Genomic DNA, 20,747 nt, shown 5'->3' with positions numbered 1-20,747 from the left:
CATGCGGTGAGGGAGGGGGCGCAGGGGAGAGGGGGCAGGGCATGCGGTGAGGGAGGGGGCGCTGGGGAGAGGGTGCAGGGCATGCGGTGAGGGAGGGGGTGCTGGGGGCAGGGCAGGCGGTGAGGGGGCAGGGCAGGCGGGGAGGGAAGGGGTGCTGGGGAGAGGGGGCAGGGCAGGCGGGGAGGGAGGGAGGGTTAGTAGGAGAGGGTGGGATGAGGGCCGCACTGACCTGGAGGGATAAGGCCGAGCAATGGTAAGAGGCTGAGCATGGTTTATGTTTGCTATTTTCACAGCATCCCAAAGCACATTGGGCACTTTATGGGGCACATGGAAAGATGTGGTCCCTGCCTTCGGGAGCTCATGGCCTAGTAAGGAATGTGAGGGGGGATGGCAGGGACCCATCTTTTGATTTGCCCCAGGGGAGGGTTTGGGATGAGGGTCACTGTAGTATGGGCATGCTGATAATCTGATCAGGCATGTTGCATCTTTGTCAGTCCGTTTTTATTTAATAGTAAATTTCTTATCAATTTAAAGCTCACAATCTGTATGAACCGGTAAGATTTCATGGGTTCTTATTGGGGCCAGGAGAGCAGCAGCCTGTGGTTTATAACCGTGGTTACTAATGTCAATGGGAGACATGGGAGAAACATCAAATATGAGTCCAATGGGGATGGTTTAGTAAATTAAGCATTAAATATGGAATATACAGATTTCCCAGAATCCTGAGTTGGGGGTTCCTGAGGGGTGGGAAGATGCAACTTCAGCCCTTCATTTAAAGAAAATAGATACATTGAATTCCAGGTAGTTTACTCTGTGGGTGATTTTCCAAACTATGGTTCCCTTTGCTCTTTGTGCATGTTAAAGATCACTCCACAGTTTTTTTCTAAGAGTACACCTCTACCTCGATATAACGCTGTCCTCGGGAGCCAAAAAATCTTACCGCATTATAGGTGAAACCGTGTTATATCGAACTTGCTTTGATCCGCTGGAGTGCGCAGCCCCACCCCCCCAGAGCACTGCTTTACCGCATTATATCAGAATTCGTGTTATATTGGGGTAGAGGTGTACTTCCGGTGTGCTTGGCCAGACTTCACCCTTTACCCTCCCTGTGGAGGCTTTGCTAAACGAATGAGTGGTTAATTTCTCCAGTGTTGTATATTCAAGTGGTAGGAAGTGCTTTGGGAGAAAATGCCCTCCCACCCCCAGCCAATACTAATTTATTGTATATTGGCAGCTTTTTAATGTTCTGTATCGTGTTCTACTGAACTGTGCTATGGTAGGATTGTCCTCTTGGAAACCAGCTGTATATCTCAGGAAAACTTTACTGAGGAATGAATACAGACCATTTATTCCACCTCTCCAGCCCCTACCCCTCCCAACATCAAGTGACAGCATGATTAAATATGGTACCACCTTTCTATTTTGATTTTCTTCATGTCATTGAACAAGAATCTGTTTTTATTATCCATATAACCATCAAAATGTATACTGTAGCTTGTATATAGTTGGTTCTCATAAACAATAGGTAATATAATGTCAATAATAATGTCCGAATAATGCAGGATTTTCCCTATTTTTTAAAATTTTCATCCACCCATGGCCCTGATCTTGCAACTGCATATGCATGGTCACAAGGATGCAGTTGCAGGTTAGTGACCTGGTCCTGCAGTTGGATCTGTGTAAGCATACTTCTGTGCCTGGACAAAGCCAATTGCAGGATGGTGGTCTGGTTTGGAGAACTTCTTATTGCATGTGGGGAAAGCATCGTAAAGCTATTTGGCTTCTGGAATTTTCCCCAAAGTTCGATATGTTCTGAGGTGTGTAATAAATTCTATTAAATTAAATCTTGACTCCTTTTTTTATGGCATTTAAACAATGTTGGAAATAGAAAGTATGTTTTCTGGGTATTTCTTGTAATATTTAGTGTTCTGTCCTTAATTTTCCCTTTTTGTCTCATTGTCCAGTATATATGATCTTGCCTTTAAACCTGATGGAACTCAGCTGATAATTGCAGCAGGAAACAGATTGCTGGTAGGAGATTGTTTACTCCTCTCCACACCACACCACCTGAATCTAAGAATAATAATATATAATTTAAAAGACCCCAAAATATAGCTATGGAACATTATATAAACTATAGCAATATTTTGGGGGTCTTTTAAAATTTCTTACTACTCTCTCTAATGGGGACTCTTTCATGTGTCCTTTTCTTCAGTTTAAAAAGATGTGGTAGAAAGAACAAGTGATAGTTTTTGATATAGGGAGGGAATGGGATTTTTTGAAACAGGCAGGCCAAGTGGGTGTCTGAAAACAGCATATGAATTGAATGACTTTCATATAAATGATTGAGTAACCTCTATTGTCCTTACATGTAATGCCTGCTTCTCCATGCACAGAAAGAAGCAAGTATGTTCTAGTATTTTAAAAGGATGCCATCAATTTAAACTGTAGTCATTTTTAAAATACAAGTTAAAAGTAGTTTCAGGTACTACACCTGTTTCAAAATCTCCCTGCCAAATTTTGTCATATAATTGCATTTTCCTTTCCTTTTTTTTTTAAATTGTCTCCTTTTGCTGTGTGGACTTAAATAGGGGAAACTAACTAACTATCCATGAGAAATAGTGACATTGACTATGTACAAAGTATTGTCAAATAAGCAAAGTATACAAACAATTATTTTGCCTCAAATCTTGTTTAGTTCTAATTATTCTAGTCCCTGTGGAGCTTGTTGAAGGATTGTGGTCTTTACATTTTCCTTTTATTGATACAGGTGTATGATACATCTGATGGAACCTTAATTCAGCCCTTGAAAGGGCACAAGGACACAGTGTACTGTGTGGCTTATGCTAAAGATGGTAGGTGACACCTTTGGGTTTCTTAGCTTCCTTGTTTGTGTTAGTTTGTAGAAAGCATGGTAATTGGCCTCATGCCTTTCTTATTGTAAATTTAAAATTAGGAATGTTAAGGTAGTTTTAATAATAATACTTTGCATTTAAACACTGCCTTTTATCTCAGGTCTCAAAGCACTTTACAAATATTAGCTGCAGAAGAAAGTGCTGTTCTCTGGATATTACAAACATAGGCCCCAATCCTGCAGTTGATGATACGAATAGAGACCTGTGCATCCCATGAACTTTAGTGGGGCTCTGTGTGAAAGCAGAGGTCTACCTGTACAGCATTCCATTGAAGTCAGCAGTACTTTGTGTGGGTGCAGAAGTGCAACCATATGGAGTCAGTAGCAGGACTGGACCCATACTTACATGATCCTGTAGAGCTCAGACATCTACAAAGTACTTCCTGTTTTCTATTTTGCTAAGATGAGTGTTTTTGGAGTAAACGTGATAATTAAATGTGTGGGTGTTTTGTTTTAAAATATTATTATTAATCCCTAGGCAAGCGTTTTGCATCTGGCTCTGCTGACAAAAGTGTAATAATTTGGACTTCAAAGTTAGAAGGCATTCTGAAATACACGTAAGTGAACCCATTCACTTCACTGCTTCCTTTAAATACATACTTTGGTTATGGACTTCTGCTGTTAATATAAGTGAGTGATGCTAGGAGAGTTGAAGGAATGTGAACTAGGGTCAGAGAAGAAACTAGTAGAGAGAGGAGAAATGATGGAGGAGAGCAGTCAAGATATAAAAAGATATTTGAGAGGGTTAGGAAAGCAGTTAAGAGAATGAGGGAGTAGTGGGAGGGCTAGATAAAGCACTGGTGTTACTCTTGTGAAGACATTGCAGGGCTGAAGGAGCACCAGAGAGCCTCTCTCACTGTGTTAAGAAGCTGCAGGAGTTCAAGAAGAGCAGAGGAGTGTCAGGAGAGTTTTGGGAGTTATATTCTGCCTTTGTCTCAACAGGAGTTATGTGTACTGTATGTCCAAGACATGAGCCTGGTCTTGTAAAATAAGCCAAATTAGAATAGTTCTAGTTTGAAGCCCAATCCAAAGGTGGTTGCTAGTACTTGCCTCCACCAAAAAGTTACATCTTTTTCTGCCCTGCTTTATTTGTGTGCATACAGAATTCTCTTGGTATTTTTCATTGGATTAATACCAGTCTTCCACAAGTCATTAAGAAATATAGATATGTAATTGCTAGTATCTTACATCTTCAAATCCTAATTCTGCTTTTTGATAAGTTTGCATGATTCTTGTTGAGGTTATTGAGAGATATGCACGCATACATATTATGGAAAAATTTGGTTAATAACATTTATTTCTTTCACAGTGCTTCCCAAACCAATATCCACCTATGCCCTCATACCAATGCAGCCAGTTCTTGCAATCTGATGAAGCCTCCATTTAGAGACTGCTTAATTTAAAAAAAGTTTATTTTTAACTTAGTTTAATTACATGTTAATTTGACATAGTGTAACTTGATCTGTTTTTATGCAATATTTGTCCTCCTAAGCTTAGCTTTAAGATATCTTGTTATAAAAGATAGAAAATGTGGCATTTAAAACAAAAGATTTGTTTGAAATGTGATGATTACTTTGTTCTAGGCATAATGATTCTATACAGTGTGTTTCATACAATCCTGTTACTCACCAACTGGCATCCTGCTCCTCCAGTGATTTTGGTATGTCTTCTTCCTCTGATGTTTTTCATTGAGCCAGTAAACATTATTAAAATGAGAGAATTAAACATTATTAAGCCAGTAATGTATAGGTACAGTTTTTTCTTTTCTGTAATGAAGAAATGGAGAATTAAAATGTTACTCCTTCACTGTGGACTATACAGATTAAAATTTAGAAAATACCTTGTTGAGCATAAATTAATATTTTACTTTTAAAATCACTCCCCCCCCCCCCCCAGTTGGAAAAGGGTTATGTACTCCAGTGCCTTAAAGTGTGTTATCTTATGGTGATATGATTTTTCAAGAGTACTATTTTTTTTGCCCCACTTTAAGACGTATTTCATTATAGTTCTTATATTTAAATGTTTACTTCCCACTCCTTCCATATATGAATAAACAGCACCTATTCAAAATATTGACCCTTCCCAACACTGAGTAAAATCCTGGCCCCTTTAAAATCAACCACCTTTTTTTTTTTTTTCTAATCTAAATGCTGCTTGTAATGATGAAGAACTTAGTCGGTTTCTTGGGTTTTTTTGTTTTTGTTTTTAAGGCTTGTGGTCTCCTGAGCAGAAGTCAGTCTCCAAACATAAATCAAGCAGTAAAATCACCTGCTGTAGGTAAGTTTTAAGCACTAGACGTGTCATTCAGATTTGTTTTTTTCCTTTATGAATAAAAATATGACAAGAGAAAAGTATATGTAATTAAATGTATGCAGAAGCCATGATTAGGAGCATGAACTGGGAGTTTATAGAACAGATTACAACAGAACCAAAGGTTCCTATATCACTCCATCCTCATCACTATAGTATCTGAGCACCTTCCACTGGTGCAATAAGCAGCATCTGTTACATACTGTTTTTTCTTTCTCTCATCCTCTTCCCAGTATGTGTGTGCAGTATACTCTTTTTTTTAATTGTATTGTTTCTGACTTGCAATGACAAGCAGTGTGATCTTGAGCAAGTCAGTTAACCTTTCTGTTCCTTTCTTTATCCGTTGATACAGTAATAACCTCTTGGAGGTGCTGCTGAGACTTACTAATATTTGTAAAGTACTTTGTGATCCTCAGGTGAAAGATATATATATATATATATAACTTAGACTTTTTTGTGGTGTGTGGGGCAACCAGATAATATAAGCATCAAATATCAGGATTGGGCTTTAAGTTAACTTTATATTAATAATAATAATAATTAATAATACAAAAACACTTATACATACTCCTAAGGGAATTCTGTGCCACTGCATGCACACAGAATTCATGTCCCCTGCAGATTTCTTTGCTTCCCCGCAGAAAAATGACTTTCTGACGGGGAAGCAAAGGGAAGCCGCAAGAGCAGCCATGTGTCCCTCCCCAGCAGCGCGGGCATGTAGTTTTGGGCACCCAGAGCAGCCAGCAAAGAGACAAATCACTGCGGGTGGGGAGGAGGGCTGGGGATGCCCCGGCCAGTGGCTCCTACCCTGTGCCGGGCTCAGCTGCTAGAGCTGGCTGGGCTTGGCTGGGGGTGGGGAAGGACAGTACTTCCCTTCAAGGAGCAGCCAGGGCCAGGCCGGGCTGGGTCAGACCCACCCCCAGAAACCTCCCCTGGCTGCAGGAAGCTCTGCACCGCTTCCTTTCCCCCGCTTCCTGCCCCCATTGCTCCTCAGCTGCTGGCGGGAGGGGTCAGTGTACGGGAGATGCTCCCCCATTCCCAGACCCTTGCACGGAGTACCCTCCCACTGAGCCCACTGAACCCCAACCCTGCTGAGCCTCATCCCCTGCCTCCCGAATCCAGACCCCCATCCTGCACCCAGACCAGCCCCCGCTGAGCCCTCTGCACTCGAACCCCAACCTTGATGAGCCCTGACCACCCTGATGAGCCCCCTGCACTCAGACCCCCACCCCACTGAGCTCCAACGAGCTGCACTGGTACTCACACTGCTGAACACCAACCCACCTTCACCTGGACTCCCCTGCAGAATCCCATTGTCCCTGCACATGGAACTCCCCAACAAGCCACTGTGTATCCAAATCCCCATGCATCTGGATCCCCCACTGAGCCACCTGCACCCATATTGCCCCACACAGGACCCTCTCACCCCACACCTGGATCCCCCCCATGTTAAAACTGTCCGGACTTGGATCCTGCCGAGCTGAGCCTGCTTGCCCACACCTGGTGTGCCTGGCATGGTGGGGCAGGGCCCCGGGGTGTTTCTGGGGCAGGCCCAGCCCTTGCACTGTGTCAGGGTTGGGTGTAGCCTCACCGCCGAATTCATATCCTGGAGGTTGGAGGTGCGTCAGGGTGATCTCCTACCTCCGTGCAGCCAGTTGCCTGTGCTCTCCACTTCCATGCTGGAGCCTCCACAATTATTTACTGACAAAATCTTGCAGAATTTTAAAATATTGTGTGCAGAATTTATATTTTTTTGGCACAGACTTTTTAATTTTTTGGCACATAATTCCCTCAGGAGTAATATTATAGAGCACTGTAAAGCATGAAAAATTATAAATATACACATGGTTTACGACATATCTCCTAAAGCTTGCAGTCTCAGACAAGACCATGCACTACAGCAGCAGTTCTCAAACTTTAGCAACCCGAGGACCTCTATTTTCATTTAAAATTTTCCGGGGACCCTCAGACCCCCTACTCAGCCCTTGCCCCACCCACTTCTCTGAGGCCCTGCCCCTTCTCCAAGGCCCCGCCCCCTGCTCATTCCATCCCCACTCCTTCCGTCGCTTGCTCTCCCCCACCCTCACTCACTTTTACCAGGTTGGGGCAGGGGGTTGGGGTGCAGGAGGGGGTGAGGTGTACAGGCTCTGGCCGGGCGGCGGTTAACTCTGGCGGCTCCCGAAAGTGACCGGCACATCCCTCTGGCAGCGGCTCCTATGCGGGGGCGGGCAGAGGATCTCCATGCGCAGCCCCTACCCTCAGGCACTGCCCCTGCAGCTCCCATTGGCCGCAGTTCCCGACCAATGGGAGCTGTGGAGTCGGCGCTCGGGCCAGGGGCAGCACGTGGAGACTCCCTGCTCCCACCCCTAGGGGCCGCAGGGATGTGCTGGCCGCTTCTGGGAGCGGCAGGGAGCCTGCCTTAGCCCTGCTGTGCTGCCGGAGTTTTAGCATGCAGGAGGCGTTGGGAGGGAAGGGGAGGAGTTGATCACCGGGGTCCACGGACCCCAGTTTGAGAAATGCTGCACTACAGTTCAAGTAAGGGAAGGTGAGGAGAAAGAGATAGGAAGGATTGATGATAATGTGTTTTAAGGAAGCATTTGAAAGAGTAGAAGGAGGGCAATTGGCAAACAGGTAAACTGTTCTACATGCAGAGGCAGCAGCATTGTCAGTTTTAAGGAAGTGATCGGGCGGGCAAAAGGATATACTCAACTGGTAAAGTCAGGGGAAATAGTAAAATAATACCTAGCGCTTGTGTAGTGCTTTTCATCAGTAGCTCTCAAAGCACTTTACAAAGGAGGTATCATTATTTCAATTTTACAGATGGGGAAACTGAGACACAGAGCGGTGAAGTGACTTGCTTAAGGTCATGTAGCAGGCTAGTAGTGGAGCTGGGAGTAGAACACAGGTCTCCTGAGTTCCAGTCCAGTGCTCTGTATGCTAAACATCACTATTGTCTCGTCTATGTGATCACTATTCTGAATGAAGATTATACAGTGTGTATGTGGACACACAATCTTCACAAATAATGTAGATGTGATATTCCATCATGTGTTAGCAGATGATATCTCTTTTGTTCTCTTTATTCTTGCACTTATTTTTCACTTAGGTATAACAAAGAGTTTCTCCCTAGGTTGCATGTTCCTGCTATAAATATGAATGTGACTGTACATTGCTGCAGGGTAAATGGCTAAATTCCAGTACTCTTTCTCCTTACTTAGAGACACATTCTAAACTATCATCCGCTGGTTCAGTACACTGTACTTTTAGTAGTACCCTCTGTGTCGTGCTGCTTTTTCATTTTGTTTATTTTGTTATCAGCTGGACAAATGATGGCCAATACCTTGCTTTGGGGATGTTCAATGGCATTGTCAGCATAAGGAATAAAAATGGTGAAGAGAAAGTCAAAATAGAACGTCCTGGCGGCTCTTTATCTCCAGTATGGTCAATTTGCTGGAATCCATCAAGGTAAACCTCTTACGTCCATCCCTTTTGTGCTGAACAGATAATCCTTGTTTTAGTGATTCCTGACATCACAGCATGGCCAGGCCATTATCCTTCTTCCTTAAGTGGGTTTCTTCTGCACTTTACTTAGGGCTGGTCTACACTATGGGGTGGGATCGATCTAAGTTATGCAACTTCAGCTACGTGATTAACATACCCGAAGTCGACGTACTTAGATCTAATTACCGCAGTGTCTTCACTGCAGGGTGTCAATGGGAGATGCTCTCCCGTCGATTCCCCTTGCACTTCTCATTGAGGTGGAGTACCAGAGTTGACACTAGAGCGATCGATTTATTGCATCTATACTAGACACGATAAGTCGACCTCCACTGGATCGATCGCTGGCCATCAATCCGGCCCTAGTGTAAACAAGCCCTCAGAGTCCTCAGGCTCTTCACTGGTGATCACCTTTTCACATCTGTAAAAATCTGGAATTACTCCATAGAAGAAAATGGAGTTACTCTGGATTTAGACTGGTGTAAATGAGATGAGGATTAGGTCTGTTTTTTCTCCCAATCCTACTCTTCCTTCACTTTGCCTTTGTTATAGGAGTCCCTCAACGACACATCAAAATTCACATATGTTACTTCGGCTTAAAGAAAGCTTTGCCCCATCTCTTGAGGCTTATACCGCTCTGTGACTGACCCAAGAGGGCTTTCACAAACTTCGTTGGTGCAGATTTTTCTCTCTTTCCACCTTTGGTTTTCTCACTGCTATATACAGTCCAAAATGGAGTGCATTTTGACTAAGAGATGGATAATTGGCAACTTGAGTTTTAAGATCAAGTGCCCCATCTCCCTGAGATTTGTATCTGGGATAAACTGAGATTCCTGTGGGACAAGCTACACCTCTTTCTAGACATCAGCTGCCTCTTACTAGGCTGCCTGTTTTTTTAATTATAGAGTTGCACTGTTTTGATCACACTAATTCAGATGCTGGAACACACTAATGGTGGGTGCATATCTTTGGTGGCTATATGTAGCAATTGTACTTCATTGTCTTTTTTGATAAATGGAAAAACTGGGTGTAAAATCAGCTTGGATGCCAGGAAAGATGGTGTGGTTTTTCGTTTGTGTATTTTTATGCAGTGAAGTTTGTCTTAGAATAATAGATTTTGAAATGATAGTTTCACTGTAGTTATAGGGAATGTGAATGAACAATTAATATTACAGTAGGTGGGAGAATTTCTGGAATCATAGAGCAAGTGAGGAAGAGGAGGAGTCAGTCCACAACTATTTAGAGGAAATACCAGTTTTGAAGTCCAGCACGTGCAGTAGTCAGGGTAGTGAGACAGAAGAAGAAGAACATGAGGAAGAGGAGAGCCCTAGGGACACCAGCTCGTGAGTGAAATTTCAAGGGAATAAAATTTACTGTTCTACAGACAACGTAGACATCTACATTTATGTCCCAATTTATATATGTAATTATTTATTTCTCCTCTCTGTCTTCTACCAATGAACTTCAGCCCTTACCTGAAGGAAACACCTCTAGGAATGAGAAGATATCTCAGTCTCTAGAGCCCAGAGATTCTGATGAGACTGCCAATTGCAACAGTAGTAATACTGAGCAGGAGCTTTTATGAGACTGATTTTTTTTTCCCCCCGAGTGTCAGGCTTGTGCAGCAATATCTTCAGATCGTTGAACGCATTTTTTAGATTATAAAAACTCATAGTGTATGTAAGTAACAAACCAAAACAAATAATCAAAACCTAAAGAACCCCAAAACCCACAGGGCCATATTCATTGCTGGTGTGTGGGTTTCTGTTGACTAGATGGAGTTGCATCCTTTTTTTTGTGCCAGCAGTGAATTTAGTCCCACAATTTTTTAAACCATAATAAAATTTTTTACTTCCAGCCCATCCCTGCTCCCTATCAATCTTAAATACCATATTCGCTCTCCCGCAGGCAAAGGAATGGAGGAGGAGTGATGGTCTTTGTGTGGTGTCCTAAGGTGAACAGACTCTCAGACCAGCAGTAATAATAATACCTAGCTGTTTTATATAGTACTGTTCATCAGTAGATCTCAAAGGACTTTACAAAGGAGTATCACCCCCATTTTACAGATGGGGAAACTAAGGCACAGAGAAGTGACTTGCCCAAGGTCACCCAGCAGGCCTGCTGCAGAGATGGGAATAGAACCCAGGTTTCCTGAGTTTGAGTCCAGGGCTCTATGCATTAGAGTACAATACCAAATTCCAGAGTTGAGGCCCTTCTCAGAGAATGCTCTGCTATCAGCTTCCAAGGACAACATTTTGTTCTTGATTATATTTATGTAAATCAGGTGCATCTCCACTCAGGCCCATTGACTTTGGATTTACACCCCTGAAGCTATCAGAATATGGCCACAGATATTTAAGTCCAGGGACTCTTAGCTAATCAGCCTTGGCTGATCGTAATTGCAGTGGAAGTCTATGAAGTGATTTATTAAGTCTTTGGAGGCAAACAATCCGTGGCATAGTGATGTGTGGGGAGGAAATGGTGGACTCCCTTACACCCCCCCGCCTCCCCAAAGCTGTCTGTTCTCTGGCTGCAAAAGTTCATTAATATTCTAATTAGGATGCATATGTTTGCTTTTCTCTCAGTTATTGTGCCTTTTTTTAAAAAATCATTATTTGCTAAATGTATTCTGACATAGTACTTATTTTTTGTCTGTAGCTTTTATGAGTTTTGTACAGAAATCACTGCAGTGCGCCACATGTCTTAATGGTCTGTTTCTTCTACATGTTAGAGATGAACACAATGACATCTTAGCTGTAGCAGACTGGGGTCAAAGGCTTTCCTTTTTTCAGCTCAGTGGCAAACAGGTAAGTTGAAGTTTAATGCTTTGGAAAGTGCATTCGTATTTACCCTCAGGAGTAACTGAATATTTTTGACCATATTCTGTATATACATTGTGTCTTCTATAAAGCTTTTTGTTTGGCTGCTTTTGACCATCCTCTTTTCCTGCTCCAGTGTCTTCCAACCCAACAGAGACACTTCCTGTCACTTCTAGTTTTGCAGACTTTTGTGACCAGGGCCGTCCCTAGCTATTCTGGGGCCCTACGCAAGCCCCCCCGCGCGGGGTGTGTGTGTGGGGCCCCAGGCCTCTGCGCAGGGCACCAGGAACTTTGCGGATGGGTAAGGACGGCCCTGTTTGTGACAGTTTACTGGCCCAGATCCTGAGCTGCAGCTGTGGAGTCCTTGGCTCAGTTCACGAGAGGGAGACTCATTAATGTTTTTTAAATCACCCTGATTCTGAGCGGACCTGTGTTGGGCTAGGCTGGTTCTCAGATGCAACTTAGAGTAGCTTCTGAGGGCTATTACAACTGTCAGCTGTTGCTGGGTGTAGGAAAGTCTTTGCCACTAGCTGAAGGGATGGTGGTATCATGGAGCCTGTATGATAGAACTTTGGCACCTGAGGATCCTTGTACACTGGGAAGATCCTCTTGCTAGTTTCCAACTACTTTTCATGACTCAGAAAACATGAAATGACCCTTTTCTTTGATCTCTGTATTTTGTCTTGTAGATTGGGAAGGACAGGGTGCTGAATTTTGATCCGTGCTGTGTTAGCTATTTTTCCAAAGGAGAATATATATTAATGGGAGGCTCAGATAAGCAAGTCTCTCTCTACACGAAGGATGGAGTGCGTCTCGGTACCATAGGAGATCAGAGTAGCTGGGTGTGGACATGTAAAGTTAAACCAGACTCCAATTATGTGGTAAGAGGGGACATTTTATTGCTTTTCTCTTAGACCTTAGATACATATGGTAGGGCCACAATTTTCAAACTTGGGTACCTAAATGTAGGCACCCAAATCCTTACTGAGGCAGCTAAATACAAGTGGCCTAATTTTTAGATGTTGCTGAGTAAGCACATTGAAGTTAAAAATAGTCATGGAGAAATGTATCCTGGGCTACAAGAAGGTGATAAATGGGGATAAAGCTTACTGGCCTACGTAAGGCATCTACTACATTTTATTTTTTAAATGGTAATTGATTTATTTAAAAATAATTTTGATGATATATATGAAATAGGGTGACTGGTGAGGCTATGCAATAGGATGAGTGGAAGTAGATGTGCAAGTAGGCTGTCTGGTTCAGAATTTCTACTAAAGAGCCTTGTGGAGAATGTGTGTGTTACCATTTGGGGCAATATATACTATAATCTGTCAGTGGCAGAACTCCTTTTGAAATCAGTAGGCCAAGAGTGGTGATTAAAAATAAGTAAGTGTCCATGATTAAGGCTGTGATTTAGTCATGGAGGTCATGGAAGTCACGGAATCTGTGACTTCCAAAGACCTCCGTGACTCCAGCCAGTGCCGGCTGGGAGCTGCAGGATCCCCTGTGGCAAGGGGCACCCCCCCACACTCCCCGCCCCCGCAGGCAGCAGGGAGGACCAGGGGGTAGGGGGAATCCCCACTGCTCCCGGCCACCGCGGGCATCAAGAGGGACCCCGCTTGTCAAGGGCGTCAAGAGGGACCACGGCCGCTCCCCGCCCCTGTGCGCAGCAGTGGGGATCCACTGCTCCCCGCTGGCAGCAGGGGGGATCCCCGCTGCTCCCAGCCGCTGCAGGCATCAGGGAGGACCCAGGGGCAGGGGGGATTCCCCGCTGCGGCTGCGGGAGGCAGGGGGGGACCCGCCGCTTCCGACTGGCGCGGGTGGCAGGGGTGATCCCCACTGCTCCCATCCACCAGTGGTGGCAGGGGGGATTCCTGGAGCTCCCGGCCCCCATGGGAGGCAGGGGGGACTCCCACAGCTTGAAGCTGCCAGTGGAGGGGACCCCTGGAGCTCCTAGTCTCTCCCCAGACTATCCATTTTGTCATTGGGTATTTTTAGTAAAAGTCAAGGACAGGTCCGTGAATTTTTCATTATTGCCCGTGACCTGTCCGTGACTTTTAGTAAAAACATCCATGACAAAAATTTAGCCTTATCCATGATCATATAGGGCCTCATCCTGGATCATTAAAGTCGATGGGAGTTTTGCCATTGAATACAGTGTGAGCAGGATCAGGGCTAAAGTTGGTATGCTGTTTTGGAGAATGTAACGTAAGGGATTTAGTGTTCATTTAAATGTCATGCATTTTTATTAGGGCTGTCAAGCGATTATAAAAATTAATCATGATTAATCACAAAATTAATCACACTGTTAATAATTGAGTACCATTTATTTAAATATTTTTGGATGTTTTCTACATTTTCAAATATATTTCAATTACAACACAGAATACAAAGTGTACAGTGCTCACTTTATATTTATTTTTTATTACAAATATTTGCACTGTAAAAAAACAAAAGAAATAGTATTTTTCAATTCTCCCATTACAAGTACTGTAGTTCAATCACTTTAACATGGAAGTTGAACTTACAAACATAGAATTATGTACAAAAAAAACCTGCATTCAAAAATAAAACAATGTAAAACTTTAGAGCCTACAAGTCCACTCAGTCCTACTTCTTGTTCAGCCAATCGCTCAGACAAACAAGTTCTTTTACATTTGCAGGAGATAATGCTGCTTGCTTCTTGCTTACAGTGTCACCTGAAAGTGAGAACAGGCGTTCGCATGGCACTGTTGTAGCCGGCGTCACAAGATATTTACGTTCCAGATGTGGTAGAGTCATATGTCCTTTCATGCTTCAGCCACCATTCCAGAGGACATGCGTCCATGCTGATGATGGGTTCTGCTCAATAATGATCCAAACCGGTGTGGACCAATGCATGTTCATTTTCATCATCTGAGTCAGATGCCACCAGCAGGTTGATTTTCTTTTTTGGTGGTTTGGGTTCAGTAATTTCTGCATTGGAGTGTTGCTCTTTGAAGACTTCTGAAAGCATGCTCCACACCTCGTCCCTCTCAGATTTTGGAAGGCGTTTCAGATTCTTATACCTTGGATCGAGTGCTGTAGCTATCTTTAGAAATCTCATATTAGTACCACCTTCTTTGCATTTTGTCAAATCTTCAGTGAAAGTGTTCTTAAAATGAACAACGTGCTGGATCATCATCCAAGATTGCTATAACATGAAATATATGGGAGAATGCGTGTAAAACAGAGCAGGAGACATACAATTCTCCCCCAAGGAGTTCAGTCACAAATTTAACTAACGTGTTATTTTTTTTAACGAGTGTTATCAGCATGGAAGCATGTCCTCTGGAGTGGTGGCTGAAGCATGAAGGGGCATATGAATGTTTAGCATATCTGTCACATAAATACCTTGCAATGCCAGCTACAAAAGTGCCATGTGAATGCCCGTTCTCACTTTCAGGTGACATTGTAAATAAGAAGAGGGCAGCATTATCGCCCGTAAATGTAAACAAACTTGTTTGTCTTAGCAATTGGCTTAGCAAGAAATAGGACTGAGTTGACTTGTACACTCTAAAGATTTACATTTTGTTTCTGAGTGCGGCTATGTAACAAAAAAAAAATCTACATTTGTAAGTTGCACATTCACGACAGAGATTGCACTACAGTACTTGTATGAGGTGAATTGAAAAATACGTCTCTTTTGTTTATCATTTTTACAGTACAAATATTTGTAATAAAAAATAATATAAAGTGACCACTGTACACCTTGTATTCTGTGTTGTAATTGAAATCAATATATTTGAAAATGTAGAAAAACATTGAAAAATATTTAATAAATTTCAATTAGTATTCTGTTATTTAACAGTGCGATTAAAACTGCGATTAGTCGTGATTAATTTGAGTTAATCGCATGAGTTAACTGCGATTAATCTACAGCCCTAATTTTTATGCGTGTTTTTTGTAGTTGCTTATAAGTTATCATTGGTTGACACATGTAGGTGATTGTATGAGTTTTTGAGATCTTTCTCCTTATGTTCAGGCAATAGGATGCCAGGATGGAACAATTTCCTTTTATCAGCTGATTTTCAGTACAGTCCATGGACTCTATAAAGATCGTTATGCTTACAGGGACAGCATGACTGATGTTATTGTCCAGCACCTAATTACTGAGCAAAAAGGTAGTGTCACTCTTACATTGAAGTCTTAGTCTTAGCTTCATTTTCATTATTATTTTTATTAATAGTTGTTAGCATGTTCAAATGTATGGTCCCTGTCTCGTGGACCTTCCTGTCTTTGATAAACACTGATGGTAAGGTTGAGGCATACAACTCATGGGGTGAAAATGCAAACATGAAGTAGAGCAAATATCTCTGGAGGATCAGCACGGAAGGACTTAATGGAAGAAGTGGGGATTTGAAAGGTCATTAGGAGAGGGAAGAGCTATTAAAATAAAGTCTCTCTATCTCTATCTGAAATTGTGAGATTCTGTATAGTCCATTATATTTGTAAAGGTGGTTCTTATTAACAGCATCGAAGACTTGTGCTAACATTTTCTAAGCACAATTTTTAAAAATATTCTCACCCGGTTTTCTAACAGGGAAGAGACATTGGAACATGCATCATAGTACATCATTCACAAGTAATGAATGGTAGTAACTTGTGACCTACTGCTAACCAGTAGCATGTATGGGTAGCCTATACTTGACGTGGAGCCACAGACTCTATTCCAGTAGAGTTGATTGTTCGGTGTAGAAATGTTTTGTAACGATTAAATTGTAATCATGGTTTAACATGGTATTAAATTATTTCAGTTTCACCCTGCACCTTACTCTGTTTTCTTATTTTCTTTCTTTTCAGTTAGAATAAAATGCAGAGAACTTGTAAAGAAAATTGCAATCTACAAAAACAGATTAGCAATCCAGCTGCCAGAGAAAATCCTGATTTATGAATTATATTCAGATGACTCCTCAGACATGCATTACCGTGTGAAGGAAAAGATAGCAAAGAAATTTGAATGCAACTTGCTGGTTGTATGTTCAGATCATATTATCTTATGCCAGGTACGTACTTGAAAGTCAAACATAGTCTTGATAAGTAAGAGAAGGGTACACATGTTTGAAAGGGATGGCAGAATAAGATTAGCATACTGAAAAAAACTAATGGATTATGCAATTATGCAATTGAATGTGTACTGTAATGTAATCTCAAACCAGTTAAACAGCTGCTGTGTCTCGTTTCACTGATGGCTGTGTTTTAGTGAAATGATCTCTGTATGTAGTTTGTGTATCTGTTTATAAAGTGCTGTGGGATCTTTTGGGATGAAAGGTGCTAGAAAAGGGGTTTTTGATATTCTGCTTGATACCATCAGAAATCTTTAAAAATATATTTTGTCTGCTAGATTGATGTGACATGTATCGCGCAGTCTTTTGTTTTCTATGTACATATATGTAGACAGGCATATCTGGATAGATATGAACACATTTCACTAAAGTGGCATGATTTTCTGTTTACCAGTATGTAGTTTATTGTACATCACAGAATTGTTTATTTTTTAGGAGAAAAGACTACAGTGCCTCTCATTTAATGGTGTTAAAGAGCGGGAGTGGCTGATGGAGTCTCTCATTCGTTACATTAAAGTAATTGGAGGCCCTTCAGGAAGAGAAGGCCTCTTAGTAGGTCTGAAGAATGGCCAGGTGATGCTTTAGGACTGACTTACCTCTTTTTAAGTACAGAGCAAAATCTGTTTTACTGTTTTGAGGAGAACAGAAATACATAGGGCTGACCATAGAAGCAGCAAAGACTTTTATAACCTGAATTCCATGGGCCCAGGCTGAGCCTAATCCTGAATCAAAAAAACTCATTTATTTGTATCTCTTGCCTGTGGGCTCACGTTCTTTCTTTTTAGCTGCTCACTTGTAGGTTACCCTGGAAGACAAAAACATTGCTCCCCATTGCCCATGCTTCATAGGTGGACCTCAAGAGAAGTGTAAATACAGAAAATGGCTCCCTACAATTCGCTGACAACCCTGCTACAGCTGACTCCCCCAATAAGAAATGGACCTTTGGCATTTGTCATATAGCTATTTTATGACGATCACTGTCAATCAGACAAGTTTGTGCGTAATTCTACATTGAAACCATATCCAATGCAGAGAATAATACAAAAGATATTTGTATATAAAGGTGCTTAGTTTCTTTGTAAATTAAGCATACATTTAATACTTCCTTGCAGAGTACCCATTTGATGGGTTTCCACTTAATACAGTAGAAAATCAATGGGATAGCCATGTGACCATGCAATAGTAAAATTGCCTGGCAGATGGCATTGTGACTTAAGAGCTTTCCTGAAGAGTAGTTAGTAGCTGCTGTTGGGCCTCAGGGCCAGCAGAAGAATATGAGAGTGGTAAATATTGGTGTCCCACTATTTATCTGTTTAATGGGATCCCCTGTCACACTTTTGAAAGTCAATGAACTTCCATCAGTCTTAATATTTGTTTTAAAATAATGATTATATTTAAAAGAAATGGAGCAGTATAAGTAGCATATTTGGCTTTAGTTTGCTTACAAACCACACATGAAGTTTGATGCTATCCAAACCCTTATATTACCAAAATTTAGGGAAGGAGAAAGAATCTGGCAGAAACTGATGCAGTAAAAATTTTATCATCATCTATTGAAGGCTGTTCAGTAGTTTAACTGCCTAAAATACACTATTATATTATCACTGAGGCTATGCTTTTTTTCATGGAGGTTGCGGAAGTCATGGATTCCGTGACTTCCGCAACGTCTGTGAATTCACCCCTGGTGGCCGGGAGCTGCAGGGTTCCTCTGCTGCCCACAGCGGCCAGGAGCTGCGGGGTACTCCCACCACCTAGTGGGGATACCCCGCAGCTCCCTGCCACCATAGGTGGCAGGGGCCCCCTGGAGCTCTGAGCTACTGCAGGTGGCAGGGGTACCCTGGAGCTCCCAGCCATCCCGGGCAGTGGGGGGGCCCCCCACAGCTCCTGGATGCTGCGGGCGGCAGGGAGACCCCAGAGCTCGAGGGGGGACCCTGGAAATCGTGGGCAGTGGGGGGGACCCTGGAGCTGCCCAGCCTCTGCAGGCAGTGTGGAGACCCCGCAGCTGAGCTCCCCATTTTATCATGGATATTTTTAGTAAAAGTCTTTGACAGGTCACGAGCTTCCATTAATTTTTCTGTATTGCCCATGACCTGTCTGTGACTTTTACTAAAAATGTGACAAAATCTTAGCCTTAATTATCATTAGCGAATGTTTATATAGTACTATATGTTTTCTAATGTTAGTAAATTACAGTTCTAAAAAATTGAATAATACCATATGTGAGTTAGTTAATGGGGAAACTGGTATCCAAACTGTAGACTGTCATACAACACAAATGACAGTTTCTTTGTAGTTCTGGAGTTACATACAGCATAGAGGTTCCAAAGAGGGTGCAGCACAGCAAGTATTTAAATATTTAGGTTGTTGCCCTATGTAGTCTTTGTTCTATTTATATTTATGCTCATCACCATAGTATAAATGCATTAATGTAACTTTTAGTAGTAGTAATGACACAGATTCTAGGTTGTCGCATATATTTTGTTTACATTAGCTTGCAAGCTAGCACACTGTAAAGAAGCAAGGGTATAAGCCTTTGAAAGCATTTTCAAGCTGCTTTAGTTCTTACGTATATTTAATATTTTAATATTTCTTCTTCATAATATGTAATCACAGTTCTGTTTTCAACAGCAGAGTTAATATCCACTATTCTATTGCTAATTTTGGTAACTGCAAATTTGACTGACTAACTTTGACTTCAAATATGTCCAGATTCTGAAGATATTTGTGGACAATCTTTTTGCAATTGTCCTGTTGAAGCAATCCACAGCTGTGCGCTGTCTGGATATGAGTGCATCCCGAAACAAGTTGGCAGTGGTAGATGAAAATGACACCTGCCTAGTATATGATATTCATACCAAAGAGCTGCTGTTCCAGGTAAGAAATCAAAATCTTTAAATGTTTGTAAAAAAGAGAGAAACTTGCTAGGGATTCAGAATATGATTTTTGTTTCTTACATGTAGATAACATCCATAATAATCTATACAAATATAAATAGATCAACTGTGGAATGTTGTAGATATTAATACATTATGCTCCCTACAGAGAGTGTTGTCTGATGGGAAGGGAGTGGGAGCCAGGAGATTTGTGTTTTTTACCCACCTCGTCCATGCACTTGCTGTGTGATCTTTAGCAAGTCACTTGGGTCCATGTAATGTTCCCTTTGAATTATTGAAGTCAGCGGGGGGTCTTGCTGTTGATTTCAGTGGGAGCAGGATTAGACCCTAAATCACTTTGTGCCTCAGTTTTGCCTAATATAAAGGGATTATAATACTTCCCTCATAGGGAAATTAACATAGTCCCTCCATGAGGCTTAATCCATTAATGTTAGTAAAGTATTTTCAGGTAGATCCTTGGATAGAAAGCATGAAGTATTATTAAGATAGGACCTATAAGATTCTTTTTATGCCAGAAAGCAGAACTAAAGATGAAATGATTCTGATAGCTAGGAACCAGTGTCCATTTATGGAAGGATTTTAATTTAATGTAGGAGTAAAGGTGATGAGCAAGATAAATAAGAAACATATTAGACAAAATTATTGCAATTTAATAAGCATAAAGCAAGTGCTGTGAAAATGTGGCAATATTTGTAACTTTTAAGTACCAGTATATTCCTAAACATAAAGAATTAGTGTAAAAAATACATACATTTATACAGGTTATAACATAATCAGTTGTCTAGCTGAAGGCCATGTATTGCTTAGGGGAAAAGATCTAATTTTGTCGCACAGTAATTTAATCACCCATATAATATGCTCATTAGGAACCCAATGCTAATAGCGTGGCTTGGAATACACAGTGTGAGGATATGCTTTGCTTTTCCGGAGGGGGTTACCTCAACATCAAAGCTAGTAACTTTCCTGTCCATCAGCAAAAACTTCAAGGCTTTGTTGTGGGATACAATGGCTCCAAGATTTTCTGTCTTCATGTTTTTTCTATGTCAGCTGTTGAAGTTCCTCAGGTAATTTTTAATCTAATTAACCCATGTTTTGTGTTTTCTGAACAATATGGTTGAAAAAAATGAAAGAATGTTTCTGAAACTTATCTGCTTCATATTACTGAAATTAATGTAATCTAAACTCCTAGTGTATTCAGATCTGTCAACACTGTCTAGTTCCTTTTGTG

General features: G+C 41.7%; 1 protein-coding gene across 6 annotated transcripts in view; it reads left to right on the top strand.

Annotated features, from left to right (window-relative positions):
- Positions 1 to 212: 212 nt before the first annotated feature.
- The window catches only part of IFT122 (intraflagellar transport 122), a 53,982-nt gene continuing 33,447 nt past the window's right edge, over positions 213 to 20,747 (top strand). For 2 of the 6 annotated variants that reach the window (XM_065407410.1, XM_065407409.1), the window contains exons 1-15: positions 213 to 253; positions 1,965 to 2,031; positions 2,771 to 2,855; positions 3,393 to 3,471; positions 4,498 to 4,574; positions 5,125 to 5,191; positions 8,543 to 8,689; positions 9,898 to 10,065; positions 11,454 to 11,529; positions 12,231 to 12,422; positions 15,545 to 15,683; positions 16,363 to 16,565; positions 17,061 to 17,198; positions 19,335 to 19,499; positions 20,386 to 20,583. In XM_065407410.1, coding sequence (XP_065263482.1) covers positions 213 to 253; positions 1,965 to 2,031; positions 2,771 to 2,855; positions 3,393 to 3,471; positions 4,498 to 4,574; positions 5,125 to 5,191; positions 8,543 to 8,689; positions 9,898 to 10,065; positions 11,454 to 11,529; positions 12,231 to 12,422; positions 15,545 to 15,683; positions 16,363 to 16,565; positions 17,061 to 17,198; positions 19,335 to 19,499; positions 20,386 to 20,583 — 1,842 coding nt within the window. The remainder of the gene's footprint in view (positions 254 to 1,964; positions 2,032 to 2,770; positions 2,856 to 3,392; positions 3,472 to 4,497; positions 4,575 to 5,124; positions 5,192 to 8,542; positions 8,690 to 9,897; positions 10,066 to 11,453; positions 11,530 to 12,230; positions 12,423 to 15,544; positions 15,684 to 16,362; positions 16,566 to 17,060; positions 17,199 to 19,334; positions 19,500 to 20,385; positions 20,584 to 20,747) is intronic. The other 4 variants (XM_065407412.1, XM_065407411.1, XM_065407414.1 and 1 more) reach the window with 2 other exon arrangements.

Source organism: Emys orbicularis, chromosome 7 (assembly GCF_028017835.1).
Source record: "Emys orbicularis isolate rEmyOrb1 chromosome 7, rEmyOrb1.hap1, whole genome shotgun sequence".
NCBI lineage: Eukaryota > Metazoa > Chordata > Testudines > Emydidae > Emys > Emys orbicularis.
Note: the sequence above shows the minus strand (reverse complement) of the source record. Positions and strands in the feature narration are given on the sequence as shown.